Here is a 16,872-nt window from a genome sequence, read left to right as displayed (position 1 = left end):
AGGACAAGCATGTAAATGGTCAACTGTTGCCATATTCTTTTTTAACGAGAAAATGTGTTTTAACTGTAAACTAACCGACTCGTTCCACTTTTTAGGGTCAGATACAGCGTTGCCTTTTATTTTATGTTTAGCTGATGTTTAAAATGATCCAGTACACCAAAAATCCTGTTTGTTCTTGAACGTATTTGATGAAATACTTTGCTTGGGTGCTACTTGTCAAGAAACCAGCGAAACCTTTATGATCATAATGTACATTTACATGTAACGAATTTTTTAGAGCTGTGTAAGATAGGAGTTTTATATCTCTGAGAACAAACGGCAAATATTACTTCACGTGTCTTCTGCCTGTTTTCTTACTCTTTCTGCCGTCTGAGCTTGTACTGACAACATGTAAGCATAACCCAACTGTATTTGCTGGTTTAATAGTTATTTTATTTAGCTCTGTTAATTATTTAAAAGTAATTACCATCCTATCTCCTTGTCATACAAATAACTTTTATTGCGATTTGGATGGTTTTCAGCGGGCAGCTAAGGGAAGTTGGAGACGATCTGTTCGAAGGTGAATGACTGAACACTATTCATGTTCTTTCGTTACATCATACTTTAACAGAAGCCACACACCCTCCACCTCCTTGCGCATCCGAGATATTTTTAATAGCTTACGTAACATTTTTTCGAAAGAATTACATGTGTTTGATGAGTTTCCCGCCATCCAGCAATGACTCCAACAAATCTACTCAATGACTTATAAGAAATTATACGATAGACCAACACGGGTAAAAATTGAATGAAACTGCAGATTTACAAGTGTGCCATAAAAAGAAATTGTTCTTCATCAATGTGGCTTGTATTTTTCGTCCAACAATTATCTTACGTAAAATCATATATTACGTTTGTGCTTAAGTTCGTTTTTATTTTGCATGTTTTTATATCTCTGAGAACAAACGGCAAATATTACTTCACGTGTCTTCTGCCTGTTTTCTTACTCTTTCTGCCGTCTGAGCTTGTACTGACAACATGTAAGCATAACCCATCTGTATTTGCTGGTTTAATTCCGGTTGCTATGGGTTTATTTATCAATCATCATTTTTATTTGAACTTCACTGTTTCTATATTTAAGTTTACATATTGTCATTTGGAGATAGTGAGTGGCGCTATGGACGCTAGGAAATGGAGAGCCAAATGGAGAAATTGAACATTTCAGACTTGTAAGGGTGGCAGCAGTGGAGGCAGCCAGAGACATTTGCACCGTTTATGGGGATAAGGCCACTGGACAGAACAAGACAAGCAAATGGTTTTCTCGTTTTAGGGAGGATCGTTTTGATATTAGTGACTCTCCATTTTCAGTAAGATCTTCAGTGTATGATGATAATTTAAATGCATTAATCCACAACGATCCACATCAGTGTACTCGACACCTGGCAAATGTAATGAACTGCTATCATTCCATCACGTGCGACTTTTGCATGTAATGGGGAAGGTTCAAAAATCGGGACTATGGGTACCGCATGCTCTAAGCCAAAATCCCAAAAATCGGTGGGTGGCTACATGTGCATCTTTGATTGCTCGTCATCAACTGGCTCGTGAACACAACCGACCATTCCCATCTTGTATTGTTACTGGTGACGAGAAATTGTGTCTTTATGAAAACGTAAGGAAAAGACAGGAATGGCTGAGCCCAAAGAAAGCAGCAGCTACCCGTAAAAATACCTGCGCATATCCAAAACAGATGTTATGCATCTGGTGGAACAGCGACGGTGTGGTGTGTTACGAATTGCTTTCTCGAGGTGTAACCATCGCTCCTAACATTTATGGCCAACAACTCTGACGTCTTGCAGACTCGGTCCAATATCAACGACCAGAAACACTGCGTAAAGTGATGCTACTCCACGATAACGCCTGCCAACATTCTGCTAGACTGACAAAAACACTATACAGGAGTTGGGTTGGGGAGTTATACCTCACCCAGCCTTATTCACCTGATCCTGCGCTCTCAGATTTTCACTTTTCCGCTCTCTATCGAACAATCTTCAAGGAACTCTCTTTCTGGATGAAAATGCCTTTCGAACATGGCTTCTTCTTCGCCTCAAAACCACATGATTTCTACAGTCGCGGAACCAAAGAGCTACCCCAGTGTTGGTAGACTGTTGTAATTAGTGAAGGAGAATATGTTCTTGATAACTAACGTCTCTTTTATGTTGTCTGTCGAGTTTATTAAAATTACGGAAAAACGCTACAAATTTATGCACCAAACTAATACATTATTCTGATGTCGCCCACTGAGAAATTTTTAATTACATATTTGAGGAAATACCTGATGTACGCTAAATGGGCGTCTTGTTTCTTCTGCAACTTTGGGGCAGGTGGATGATTGCTGTATAAAGTGCTGAAGTAAATGCTAACCAGGTGCGTGAAGGAAGCTGTGCGTGTACGCCAGCGTCAGCTGATGACCAACGGAGAGCGTCAACAAGGTCGTGCAAATTGCTGGCAGCACTTCGGCAGAAAGGACATTGTGGCGGGGGAGATAAGAGGGGCGAATATAAGCATGCGCGCGCCCGGTCGGCGGCAGTGCTCGATGCGAGCTGGTGGCGCGAGGTGCGGCCGAGGCGTGTGGCAAGACTGCGATGAGAGGGGAGCCGCGAGCCGACCGCTACTAGAATGGACTCCAAGACGTACCGAAGCGAGCCCAACCCCCGGCTGACAGCCAACCCCGTGTCCAGGCTGTATATGTGGTGAGTACACGCTCGCGTCTCTCTACCCCTCCAGCAACGACAGACGCCAAACCCCCGTCTGTACCATTGACAATGCCGCGGTGATATTTCTTTAAATTCTGAATATTTTTTCTGAAACTCCCTAACGTTGCAGGTTGGGAATAATGAACGGCTTATAATTTTATCATTTATTTTTATTTTTTGGGACTTTTATTTTTCCACAATAATGCATACATTAGGACGCTTTGACAGCAATGCATTACTGGGACAGTTTAGATTGTGGCATTCAGTAACGTCTGACAGCTTCAAGACTTATGGGTTTAGAAAGGTGAAATGTTTGTATGCCTGGTTTTAAAAGAATGCGCTCTATGAAGTCGGAGGATAATGATACCTTCGCGGGTATCAGACGTATTGCACGTGCCTCATTGTCACGAGAAGCGGGTTGTGGCTAAAAATAGCGTTCGACCTATTTACTTTCTTCGTTTACGAAGTACATCAACAAGAAAAAAAGAGGGGGATAATGGAAATGATGTTTTAAGTGTGAGGTTTGCTCGACAAGTTCTGTTGTCTACCGGTCGGTGGTCGTAAATTTCTGGTGTTTGTGGAGTAAAGATTTTGGTTCCGTTGTTACAGTCGCGTACTCCACATAAGTAGTGCAACATAAAAGAAATGTGTACTTCATTCCATTTAAGTCCGTTTTCCGTGCTTCCGGAACAATATTTGGACAAGATTGACAAAGAGTCAGTATCGAAACAACTTCATTCCTTTTCTTTCCCTCTTGTATAACGTCTTTGAAATGTAGACTACAACAGGCAGCACGAAATCAAATGCGTCTAATCTCGTGTTGCACTGTGCAAAAACACTAGAATTGAACTAGTTTTTATCATAAGGGGGCGACGATTTACAGCTCCTAGACACGTTTTTGAAAAATTATATTTTGCACAACAATTGTATGTCACATTTAAATGATTTAAAGCCACCTGCAGTTGTCATTTTCTTCATTTACTCGTTGTGCTTTTGTACAACTTCTGACATTAGACTATAATCGAGAATCTTTACAAAAAAATTTATCGATGGCGCGTTATACCATTCAAGTCTCTGCACATGGAAACAGGCATAGTGTAATGGACACCCATGAATTTTTTGCACGAACTTGATCGCAGTCCAATGACGGAAATTGTCCAACAGTACAAAAAAAAGAAGAAATCTACTGCTGGCGGGACTGAATCATGTGAACAATTATTCATTCCAGCTGAGGATCCATTCTCAATAAAAACGATCGAGTTGCGCGTCACCTTATTGAAAACAACCAGTTGCTTTTAAACTCTTCTTGTTGAACATCGGGCGATTCAATGAATATTTAATTTTCTGTTATGTCTTATAAACGCTAGAATTTTTGAATGCGATACAATTTCATCTTTACTTAATTACTTCCATGCAGCCTTAAAGGTAGAAACACTTCCCGCAAAAAAGAAAAGTCGCCTTCGATTAAAGTATAAGCAACAATTGCACACTTGTATTTCTAATCATTACAAATGTTAACTGAAACTTCTGATCAACTGTTGCTATTAGTTCATCATGAGATCACCGATGCCCTTATGATCAGCGGAGAAATGGTAAAGCATCATCTGTCAAAGTTAAATACCGATCGACTCCGAATTTTCTTTTGCAAAGTTGGCAATTTAATTGAATGACTGTTTCGCTAGGAAGAAGATTTTCATCGAATAAACGAAGAAATAATAAAAAACACGTTTAATTACTAGTTGCTGCAACTGTCTATTATCTTTGGCAAGTAGAACAGTCTAAAACGGTCATTCGTTCCTCCTCCGCGCTTAAAAACATTACTGTTGACCTCAGTTTTATCGTATTAGCCACGTGCTCTTTCCTTTACCATGCACTAACTTGCTGTACGTTAGTCTCTATGGTTGTTGGCATGTGCTGTGCTAGCTAGCTGTGGCACAGGATGGAGAGCGAAGAGCGAGCATCGCGTGAGGCAGCTGTTCGTCTTTCGCAGCGCTCGCTGGCAGTGAATGGGCGAGTCGTAGCGGTGCGCGTTCACTAGGCAGACAGGCGCGTCCGCCCACGCATTCACTGCTCTGCGACTCGCAGCCGCTGCGTACAGGCTAAGGGCAGCATTGCACCCTTACTGCTGTTTCACATTCCGTCTTCCGTCAAAAGCAACCGGTATTACTGGTCACACTTTCTCTAGCTTCTTTGACTACGACAAATATGCCAATTTTGTTTCTTTATTGTTGTTTCAACCCTCCACGCCCTATGTGGATGCTAATGGACAACCAGCTCTGTAAGCATGTTAACAATATACTTCAAATATGAAACATTTATATATGTTTATGAAATACTCCTAATTACTGTAAAAAGATGACTCCGGAGCTTTGGATTCTAACGTTAGTGGTATGATGTCGGTCTGAGTCATTTGGATTAAATGTGAGCGGGTTACTTTGCGTAGCAATGTAAAGTAGGATAAATGCACACAGCCGATTTTAGGAAAAGTAAATTTACAACCTTGATTAAGTAGAAGAGCTCTGAGAACATGTAGCACATCTGTAAATGTATTTAGATCCACAGCACTTTCGTGACTTATTTAAGAGTACGGATGCAGTGTTTGAGATACTCACCACGTTGTGTGACAAGACAAAATTGAAAGAATCTGGAAGTTTAATGTCTGACTTTTACATATCCACTTGTCAGTACAAAAATTATAGAGATAGTCAAGGACTTTAAATGGAAATCTTCAGACGAAAGACAACATTACTTTCATCAAAAGGTACTGGACAAGTTTAAAACAATATTGCTGCTTCTCTTATTTATATTATTGAAAGTAAGCAGTAATTTCTCCTGTGCTTTATTTGCATCTGGAACATGGAGGGGATTGACAAATAATAGTAGAATGAACCCTACACAGTGCGTTGTGGATTGATGTTCCAGAATATTTGTGTAAGAGTAGATGTGAATTTTTGTAATCAGCTTCTGTCTTTTGTCATCTGGGATGGCATATATTGGTCTATATAATGTTCTTCACATGTTGCTGTAACAGAATATGAGGAGGTTAGTCTTCCTCTTATTAGCCTCCATTGTCTGACGCGTAAGAGGAACTGGAAATAGAACGATACATAATGACAAAGTTCCCTTTACCAAATGACTTGTAAGTTTATATGTACACAGATTTGGCAGGCTGTTTCCACGTATGCCTGTTTAAAATATAAATAAAAACACAACGAAACCAATCACTAAATTTTAAGTTATTTATTTACGGGAGGTTCCGGAGGTTTTGCTTACTCATCAAGCGGCAGTTGCGGTGTTTACTTCATGTATATTGCTCCTAGGAAACCAACGACGTCGAAATGTCCGCATTACTGTTCATCTTTAATGCCTACTTTCCTCGTGAGAAATGCACTGGTATCGAACTAGCTGCAGTTTTATGCACCTTTGCTTTGTACTTTCGTCGACGAAAGTACACATCGAAGATGCAGATGTTTCGATGTCATTGATTTCCCAGGAGCAATGCACCTGAACTAAACACCGAAACTGCCACCCGTTGACGGAGAAAACCTCCGAAAAAACTTAAAATTCAGCTGTGTTTTTTATTTTTGTTTCGTCCGTAACTGAATGGTTAGCGCCGCTGCCTCCGGTGTGAAAGGAGCCAGGTTCGATTCCTGGTACTTCCTCAGATTTTTTCTGAGGTAGGGAGGTCTGGTAGGGATCCACTCAGCCCTTGCGAGGCCAAACGAGAAGCTGCTTGACTGAAGAAGCAGTGGCATCATCAGGATTCACCAGGACTGGCAATAAGGGCTGGAAATATTGGCGACTTGCTGATCACATGTTCCACGATCACAGACCGCTCCTCGTACTGCCTTGCAGGCGAGGGTCCGCCAGTCGAAACAGACCTAAGGCGTAATTCGTAAACTTGCGCGTTTTGCAGCCGCTCCTCTGGAGCACAGACGCTGCACCTTCGTTTCTGTCACAGCCTTCACATCATATATGCCGAAAGATCTTGAGAAACATCTCAGGTACGAAAAAACAAGAAGTCTTGACATGTAGATCAACTCAGGAACTCTATGAGAATTTGGAACTAGTTTCAAGCATGATACGGAAGACAGATTTGCAAAGGACGGACGACAGCACGTTGACCAAGAAGATATGGGACGCAACATGATTAACAGGGAACAACGGGATGAATGTGTCAGGAGGATTGGAATAAGCGAAAACAATCCGCACGCAGTAGTGCAGGATAGATCCAGCTAAAGGAATACAGTGGAAGCCCAAGAACCAGGAGGAGCAATAGAACGAAAGAGGAGCAATAGAACGATAAGAAAGAAGACGTACTGAACATGTGATCCGTGATCCAAAAGGGTCGAAACGAACGAAATAAATAAATATTTCTTTTATATACCGGGTGTCTCTTCTAAGACTCGACAGGTGCATTTTTTGTCGATGTTTCCGCAGATACTTGCAATTTCGTTTTTGCAATGCATGGAAGGATTCAACCCAATCAAATACTGCTGTCTCGTGTTCATAGGACTCCCAACGTCAACAGAAAGCGTCGGTTTCTTTTTCTCCTCACAAACAGAATATGTATTTCTATGTGGTTTTCCATAGAATTGTGCCAAATTAGTACAGTGCGATATTCGGTTTCACATTATGTGTCAACAGGACAGAAGAAACGAAGAATAACTGGTACTCCAGGAGCAAAAGAGTAGCGGTCTGGCTTGGCTGTAGCAGACAAGACAGTGAGGCGGGCAAAGAAGACGTGAGGGTAATTGTGGGGAGTGGATGGAAGGGGACAGAAATACAATCGAGGGCTGGGGTGTGAGCTGGCCCATGGTATGGAGAGGGAAAGACGTAGGGGCTGGGGTTCCCCAGTGTGGGGTAGCACAGGGACGGAACAGGGTGGAGCTGGTGGAATGGATCAATACCAGGGTGCATTTCATTGTCTGGAAAGAACATTCGGTTGAAGTTTAGTTCCTGTTAACTGTTTCTACAACTGCCAGAGTGAACGTTTTTGTAGCAATCGTTGGAATCAGATATAGATCTGCTGACGCCTTTTATTATTTTACAGCTGCACAACTGTCAGCAGTCACTAGTAGAGTCAACTTTACACGGGGCGATACGGAAACGCTTGAAAAGATCTTTCCAATGTCTGGAACTGGCCTAACAGTAAGGAACGGAGTCGTCTCACTGTTGTGCCTCTTTTTATATGTTCGAGATATTTTTCGGTAATAAACTATCACTAAATACATTCATTTACAATGTTTTACATCGGATGTGAAATATATGCTGTCACACAAGCATGTGCTTGTACCAAAATAAATACAAGTTCAACGCACTTACAGTCATCGGTGCCTCAGTTACCTGATGATATGGACGTATATGTGAATTCCTTCGCAGTAAAACCAGATATCACTCTTTCATAAAAGTGACTTTCGCTTTATGTAAAACATGGAATATTTCAATCATTTTTATATTCTCAGGGCCATTTACTCTAAATGGCTGGGTGGTCGTGTAGGCGTAATCTAGAGCATAGTCCTCATATTCCCCGATGCGTCTAAACTCTGAGACCTTTTGTCTCTAATGACGTAGCATTCAATGATATTTTAAACCTAAAAAAGAAAACGTAAAGTTTTGGAAGGGTGGAATCACAGAATGATATACTAATATCTTTAAAAGTGTGACTTGCTTTTCCCCACTGGAAGAATAAGAAAAAAAAGTTTAATTTGTATGCTTTAGTTCTTTCCTAATTCAATCAATTCTTTCCGGTCGCTTTCCTACCTGAAAATGAGATAATTACACGTGTCTCAGATCCTCACCTTAAATCACGACGAAGTATTTTTAAGTTCTGGCGTTCCGGCGCCAAGGACGTCAAATAAAAGAAATGCTAATATTAGAACGAGTAATTTGGTCTATTGCTTAGAACCTGACTCACACGTAAAACCGGAATGAATGTTTACACAATGATACAATACTGCTGGAATACATCTATCAACAATCATCGTCCACTCCTTGTTACTTAGCGATGTGCTCTGAGCTTTAGTCTCATCACTGGAGGCTTACGTAAGTTCGGAAACCAAGCAGGAATTAGACTGTACACATTGAAGACCTGTGTGTATGGAAATGCGATAAGGATCGTTCTGAGATGAAAATAGTCACTATCAGTAAGGTTCGTAATAAGACGAAAACGTAAGATTAAAGCTGGTCGCAGCGACACTGTCTACTTTGAATCCCGCTTTTGGAATTAAAAGAAGAATCGATTACAATATATCGCATATGTTCGTTATTAAATTCCTTAGAAGCAATTTCAGTTTTGGGGACAATAGCATACGAATATAAAGCTTGTGATAATGGAGAATATGACGTTAAAGTTTAGGTTGTCTCGCCGTTTTGTAAGGTCATGAGTTCGAGACCTACCAGCCGGATGCATTTCTTTGAAGAATCCATCAAAGGCTGACAGTAAGAACAGCTTGTAATTGTAAAAAATCCATGTAGAGAAAGGCCACAGTGGTTCAGAAACAAATTTATTCCACACATCTACTTTTGAAAAAATCTGTTTCAATGCAGCTTAGGCCGTGTGAACAGAAATAACTCGCGGAAATCTGAGGTAAATTATACAAATTTTTTGTCTACTACTTTGGATCACGGTGGAAGGCTCTCTTAACATTTAGAGAAATACTTTTTAACGGGAAAAAAGTCTGTTTATAAAGACCACTGTATTATCGTAGTTCTAATCTCTTTGCAATTCTGAACGTAGCTGGGATAAATACGGGGACCGAAAGGTGATCTACAACTTATACAGAAACCAAATTGCAGTCATAACAGTCTGAGGACATGAAAGGGAAGAAGTGGTCGAAAAGGTAATTAAGATAGGACTGTAGCCTATCCCCGAAGATTTCCAATCCCTACACTGAACAAACTGTGAACTAAACCAAAGACAAATTTGGATAGAAAATTATAATTCAGGAAGAAGAAATGAAAATTTTGAGGTTTGCCGTCGATGGTATTATAATTGCGCCAAAGTGTCTCGAAAAGAGGTTATAGGATGATCAACAAAAGTAAAGCAAGAGTAATGAAATAAAGTCGAATTAAATCAGGCGATTGGATTAGGAAACGGGACGCACAAACAGGAGACAAATTTTGTTATTTGGGCAGCAAAATAAGTGACGATGACCGAAGTAGGGTGGAAACCAAATGCAGACTGGCATAGCAACAAAAGTGTTTCTGCAAAAGAAAAATTTGTTAACATCGAAAACAAATTTAAGTGTTAGGAAGTCTTTTCTGAAGGTATTTATATAGAGTGTAGCACTCTACGGAAATGAAACCTGGACGATAAACACTTCAAATAAGAAGTGAATAGCACTTTAAAAAATATAGCTCTACAGAAAAATGCTGAAGCCTGGATGGGTAGACCTGACTGCTCGTGATGAGGTACTGAATCGAATTGTGGAGAAAAAAAATAAATGGGGCAACTTAACCAAAAGAAGGAATCGGTTATAGGACACTTTCTGAGGCATCAAGGAATTGGCAATTTGGTTACGGAGTAAAAGTTGTAGAGAGAGAAGAAGTCTTGACTGCAGTAAGAAGGTTCAAATGTATGTAAGCTGCGGTAATTACGTAGAGATGAAGAAGCTTGCAGAGCATAGACTAACGAGGAGAGATAAATCAAACCAGTCATCGAACTGAAAAACACAACACTTTTCCATCCTCAACCCCCTGATCGTAGAAGGCCTGATCTGACAATTTCCAACGTGAATAAGGGCTCATTTGCCCCCATCCTTCATCTCAGTTGTTGTGCAACGATTTAAAGACTCCCGTAGGAATCGTACAGCGAACTTGACCTGATTTACCCACTCGACCTTGTAGCAGTCTGGAGCAGTTGCAGATAAGCCGCAGTGCCTCACTCTGATAGGAGAAATGGGGCGCTGCCTCCCTTTTCATAGTATTTTTGTGGTCAGTTGACAGCCAGTTGGGTCTGTGATTACACCTGCGTGCCAAGGTGGGTAGAAATCCCGCGTGCAGCGGCCGGCGCACAAAGGACTGAGGCGGCGTTTGCGCCCGCTGGCTGCACGCGCGGCGCTGCGGCCGGCAGCGGGCGGCGCGGTTGGCTTCCGAGGAAGCGCGGACCTAGTGCGAACCGGTTGAGGTTGGTTACCACCGAGTCTCGCCTATGTAGGGTGCGCGGTCGCCACGGCCACTATATTTAAGACAGCTGACGCGACGGCCGCGCGACAGGAGCACCGCGAAAATCTTCCTGGATGGAATGCGTCTGGACGAGGCAGTACAAAACACCCCGCTTGTGTCCGGACTGAGTTGCCAGGGTGCGATCCAGTTTGTACTGATACTCATTTCGCAAGCTGTCAGCAAGACACTAGAAGCAACTGCTGCAGTTGCTCCCTGTCTTGCCTTAATTAAACAGACAGTTATAGTTTCAGGTACACAGTCCCTAAGAACGTTGCGAAAATTATTAAATTGTCTCTGAAGGCAACCGATTACTCTGTTTATGATCCCATGATGCACTTCGGAGTTTCATAATTCAGTCATCATGGGGCTCTGGGGTTGAGGGGGGGGGGGGGGGGGAGGGGATTGATTGAAGTTCGTGTGTCATGAAAGTTGATTTCACATGTGTGATTCGGTGGACAACCTGTGCCATTGTGCGGTAGTAGGACGCGAAGATAAAATTGTTAACTCGAAAATTACAGCTATGTAAGTGCTTGCATGGAACAGGTGAATAACAACAAGATACTCTTCACTTACTACTATTGTTTCTCAAACCGTATACACATTACATGTGTCACTTATCATAAACTGACAATTCAGAGCCGGCCGAAGTGGCCGAGCGGTTAAAGGCGCTGCAGCCTTGAACCGCGAGACCGCTACGGTCGCAGGTTCGAATCCTGCCTCGGGCATGGATATTTGTGATGTCCTTAGGTTAGTTAGGTTTAACTAGTTCTAAGTTCTAGGGGACTAATGACCTTAGCAGTTGAGTCCCATAGTGCTCAGAGCCATTTGAACCATTTTTGACAATTCAGAGATGGAGTACTATGTTATTTTGTATCTCAGTCGATCAGTAGATTGCTAGCTACGATAGCAAATATACGCTGACTTGAAATATCTCCCTTCCTGATCTCCCCCCCCCCCCTTTCTCCGATTTGTGTAAACAGTTAGCGACTAGGCATGTTTTCTGACATGCTTAAGTGTGTAGTTGTTTACGCATCGACAAGAATAGGGATCATCAAACATGCTGTTACTATATTCTAACCCTTTTCAGTTTTTAAAAGTGACGCTATTTTGAGAAGAACGCGGTTAACTGATTTCCAGTGTGGTTTCAGTAACTGATTCCCGTAAATAAAATATAAACCAAAAATTCTACTTGAGTATCTAAAATGTTATGGCGTTAATGACGTCCCTTTTCCGTGGATAGAGCCTTTTCTTCACAACAGAAAGCTGACGGTCACGCTGACAAACTGTACTATGGGAGATAAACCAAATCCAAATTGATGAAACATAAGATATCGAGCCGGCCGGAGTGGCCGAGCGGTTCTAGGCGCTACAGTCTTGAACCGCGCCACCGCTACGGTCGCAGGTTCGAATCCTGCCTCGGGCATGGATGTGTGTGATGTCCTTAGGTTAGTTAGGTTTAAGTAGTTCTAAGTTCTAGGGGACTGATGACCTCAGCAGTTAAATTCCATAGTACTCAGAGCCATTTGAACCAGAGTCCACAAGTTTCAGTATTGGAACGACTTCTGTTTCTAACCCACGCTAACTTTAAAGAAATCTTCAAAAGGTTAATGTCTGCTAATTGCGCAAACACATAAATCAAGTACTCAAACTCATCCATACCAAACACAGGCAAGATGATAGCTGAACAAACTTACCAATGGTTCAGAGCAAACAGTTTTATAATATGGTAGATCGTAATAGCACAGTTTCAAAGAAATAAAAATGTCTAGGTGGTGTCAGTGACCAAAACTGATGGCCATCCAGTGAGTGAAAGCCTCAGTGTGAAATTCCATGGCGTCCAAGTGGATAACAAACTAGAACGGGGACAGCACACCGATACGCTGTTAAAGAACTTGCATCTAGCGTATTTTCTTATCAATAAATATGATCCATTGAGCTGAGTTTCACACGAAGGAGCTAGACGATTTGCACATTTTCTCTCCTTATGTTCGTATGAAATTATGTTCTGAGTGATCCCGCTAGACGCTTGCCCGCGAAAGGCAAAGGTCCCGAGTTCGAGAGTCAGTCCGGCACACAGTTTTAATCTTCCAGGAAGTTTCTGCGTGTGTTAAGTGTATTATTTTGACGTACCGTTCTTATGTAATTCTGTATGGATGTAGTTATATCTTCCTACGCAGCTGACGTAGGTAATGTACATTAATACAGTGATGCTTGATCCAGGGGCAGCCATCTCAAGTCGTGATGGAATAAATGTCTTCACATGGCAGTGCGTTAATGTCCTTGATTAACCCTGCGTTGCTGCTGTGTTCGTTTGTATCACCGTTGCTAAGAGGGATCTCACAGACCCGACCTGCGTATCAGTCTGATTTGTTAAGGATATGGAGCACAAAAGGGCTTCACATTCACGTATGTTGTCTAGATGAAGTAAACAAACACGTTTTGCTTTGGGTTTGAGTTAATTGCTGTCCTTTATTACTTCGTAAGCAAATTAGACAGTGATTCTAACATTTACGTACGTTACAGGACAAAAATGGCTACACAATGTGACTGTCGTGTGCCATAGCACACGAAGTAGAACAATGAAAGCTACGAAAACCAAACTCAGGTATGAACAGATGAGTAGAAAACATGTACGAAAACGTTGTAAGTAAACGGAGAGTCTACACAATGCCTTTTGAACGTACTGTTTCCACATGTTTTACCACACCAGGCCACTACATGCAGTATTTACAAATTAAACTTGAGCGTTTTTTTTGAGTCACACAAACTTAGAGCATTTGTAACAAACATATTGCTTTCTGCTATCTTTACACCCATAGCACCGTCCTCTCTCTAAGGCACCGTACTCTAGTTCACACTTCCATGGTCTTGCTGTTCGAAACCCGCCAGTCTGTTGACCGATCTTTTGAGAGGTCGGTTGATATGGTGACGTGTGTGCTACAAACGTATTTGTGTTGGAACAAACGATACCATCATTGCTACTCTGGGTCTTATAGCCCCAACAAGTACTTACCTACTTCCTATGGTCGGTCTGGCAGACCCAAACACGCTACAAGCGTTCCTAGACGGTGGACTTCCGCCGTCACTTGACGAGCAAATGGCACAGATGTGTAAGCTAGGAAGCTACAAGGAACGCTGCTCGTGTGCAGAGCTGTGAACCAAACGAAAACGAATCGCTCACACAAGTCAGGGTCCGGGAGATCCACCAGTAGCAATGCAGGGTTAAATACCTAGGAAGTGAAGGAATGATAGGTCCTAGATGATGATCCACTTATTGGATGGCGACGTTAAGTTTGACGGCCGTGTCTGTGCCGTTTAAAGGTATAAGAAAGGTGCCAACACCGTGTTGTGGCTTTCGTAGCGATTCATGCGAATGCGCACATAGCACATGACACATAGCACTACACCCTATGAACCCACATCACAGTTATGACTAGGACGCTGAAACACAGTTAAAGTCGAGAAAAAAAGTCATTTAGTTAATGCTCCACAAGGTCCGAATTCGAGATAATAACATGAGCAGTTATGTAACTGACATTTCGTATCATCTGGTCTTTAACTCAAGGATGTTATGAAACTGAAATCTAAAAAACAAGTAGCCAATAAGATATGAATGTGTCATCGAACCAGCAGCTATAGGGTGCTTCACTGACACCCTGTAAACTTCAGGACAGTTTCATATATCATATGGTTTATTATGGTGATTAGATTAACGTCATGACAATTTATATTCGCTTAATTTTCAGGTTAGTAACTTATTTCACTCAGTTATTCGAATGTAGTCAAGGAAAGATTTAATTATTTCAGATTACAATATTAATGGTCAATTTTGAACTCTGCTACATGGTTATCTTGGCGTAACACTGCGAAGCTATAAAAATGAATTCCACTCATGAAATAAGTTGTCCGGAATGCAAATGGAAAGCTTGGTTTTGTCGGGCGAGTTCTAGGAAGTTTGAGCGCATCTACTAAGGAAACAGCTTACAAGTACTAGACTATAGTGTAACTTGTTTCTGTGTTTGAGGAACTTCTGTAATTTTCCAGAGGAAGTTCTCTAAGAGATTCAGAGACACGCTGCTTGGATCACAAGACGGTGTAGTATATATGTAACAGTCAACCAAAAAATTGCTTCCTCCAACGCGTATCTCGCGAGAAGACCAGGAAGGCAAAATTAAAGAAATTCGAGCACGCACGGGGGATTACTTTCTTTCTTTCTTTCTTTCTTTCCGTGAACTATTCGCAAATGGAACAGGAAGAGGAACAAGTGACAGTTGGACACAAAGTATCGTCCGCCACACACCGTAAGGCGGCTTGCAGAGTATAGATGTACCTGTCAATGTCACAAATGTTAACTGTTGGTAAGATACAGGTTGCTATTACGTTTCGATTCGCCTTCAAATATAAATTTTATATTGTGGGAGGGGGAGGGGGTAGCCAAATTCTCATCTCTAGGGGCAGGTTCCAGCGAAACTACTGAAATGTTCTCGTGAGTAAAAAATTCAGTAATTGTATGCACTATGTAACATACTGCACTGTCATTACGCAGCATGCGAAGTACACTCATATCTATACTTTAAGACATCTTTGAGATACACGAAACAATGCATGCTCTAAAAGGTGTCCTGTCAATATCGTGACACAGAAGTCAGAGATATGACTTCAAAGTATGCTGAAAACTGTATATGGTGTCCCTTCTATGGTTGCATACAGAGCGTCTGTATAGAGTATGACGCCCTCGATGCTAGTAAGGACGCACAAAGATTCCACGACATGTAGATCAGGCCAACCAGCATGACTTGCAGTGATGCCTGCTAGCAATGTGCAAGTAAGAAGGAGGATGCATGATACGTTCTGTGCAGAGAGGGACGGAAAACTCTGTCCCTCGCCACACGTTCCAAGTAACTGGGAACTTTGGGGTAGAGCACCGCACTGATCCACTGCTTCTGCTTATGACTTTCCCTAGGTAAATTTATATACTCGCAAAACTATCGCTGTCGTTTCTTAACGTAATACTTGTCATGTCAGTTTTATGCTACCCAAAATAAATACTAAAGTGTTATATTACGAACAAAGTTTGTTGACTGGCACAACTGTATCAAACGTACTGTTCTCTTGATCAAAAATACCAACTTTAGGCTGTAATTAAAAAATTTTCGCAAAAATAAAATCTAGTTTTTCAGAAGTCTTCCAGACATCTATGACTCATAATATCGCCTACAAAATAAATCCTTAATACAATAAACGACGCATTAAAGGGTAAAATGTGAAAAAATACACACATCTATACTAACAATAATCCGTTAAATTGGTGTGTCTATCTCTTTGTTTTCTTGAACACGCTTCTCCAAAACTGCTGGACGAATTTCCATGGGGCTACCACAGGCGACTTCAGCGTAGCTTGTGGCACAGTATAGGTTTAATTTCATCAAGCTGGAGCACGGGCAAAAAGATGTCGTAAATGGATGTTTTACCCCTACTAATACTATAAATAGGAATGTAAATCTGTCCGTCATGTTTTCATGACTAACCCATTGGACCGATGTCGATGAAATTTGGTGTGAAGATAGCTTGAACCGTGAGGGAGAAAATAGGCTATTTTAAAAGTGTATAGTACGAGACATTCATTGAATTGAAGAATATTACGCGAATTAGGGAAAAATATTTACTCTGACTTTTATCATATTTGTGAAAATGCTTCTATTAGTTGATATGTGCTATGTGATATGATTCAAAGTAATGAATACAATGTTTATACAATCTTCAATGTGTTTAAGCCATAGTTCCACATCATTTGTTGTATAGAGTACACGTTGTATGATGTATAGCTACTTCAGTAGCACGATGCGTAGATGTGCGTTCCTGCCTATACCCCTCAGCACGCACTGCTTGACAGCGACGCATCGTGCGTTGGGACAGCTTAAAAGGAGGAAAGTGGGATGCGCATCATGAGTGATGCTTCCGCAAACAAGCA

The 16,872-nt window shown here is 41.5% G+C and overlaps 1 protein-coding gene across 1 annotated transcript in view; it reads left to right on the top strand.

Moving 5' to 3' along the window:
* Window positions 1-2,578: 2,578 nt before the first annotated feature.
* Window positions 2,579-16,872, top strand: part of LOC126236084 (ATP-binding cassette sub-family C member 4-like) — a 370,212-nt gene continuing 355,918 nt past the window's right edge. Inside the window, exon 1 of the mRNA XM_049945147.1 lies at window positions 2,579-2,732. Within this exon, the coding sequence (XP_049801104.1) occupies window positions 2,659-2,732 (74 nt within the window). The 5' untranslated portion in view covers window positions 2,579-2,658. The remainder of the gene's footprint in view (window positions 2,733-16,872) is intronic.

The sequence above is a fragment of the Schistocerca nitens genome, chromosome 2 (genome assembly GCF_023898315.1).
Source record: "Schistocerca nitens isolate TAMUIC-IGC-003100 chromosome 2, iqSchNite1.1, whole genome shotgun sequence".
NCBI classification, from domain to species: Eukaryota; Metazoa; Arthropoda; class Insecta; order Orthoptera; family Acrididae; genus Schistocerca; species Schistocerca nitens.
This window is presented reverse-complemented; position numbering and strand designations above follow the sequence as displayed.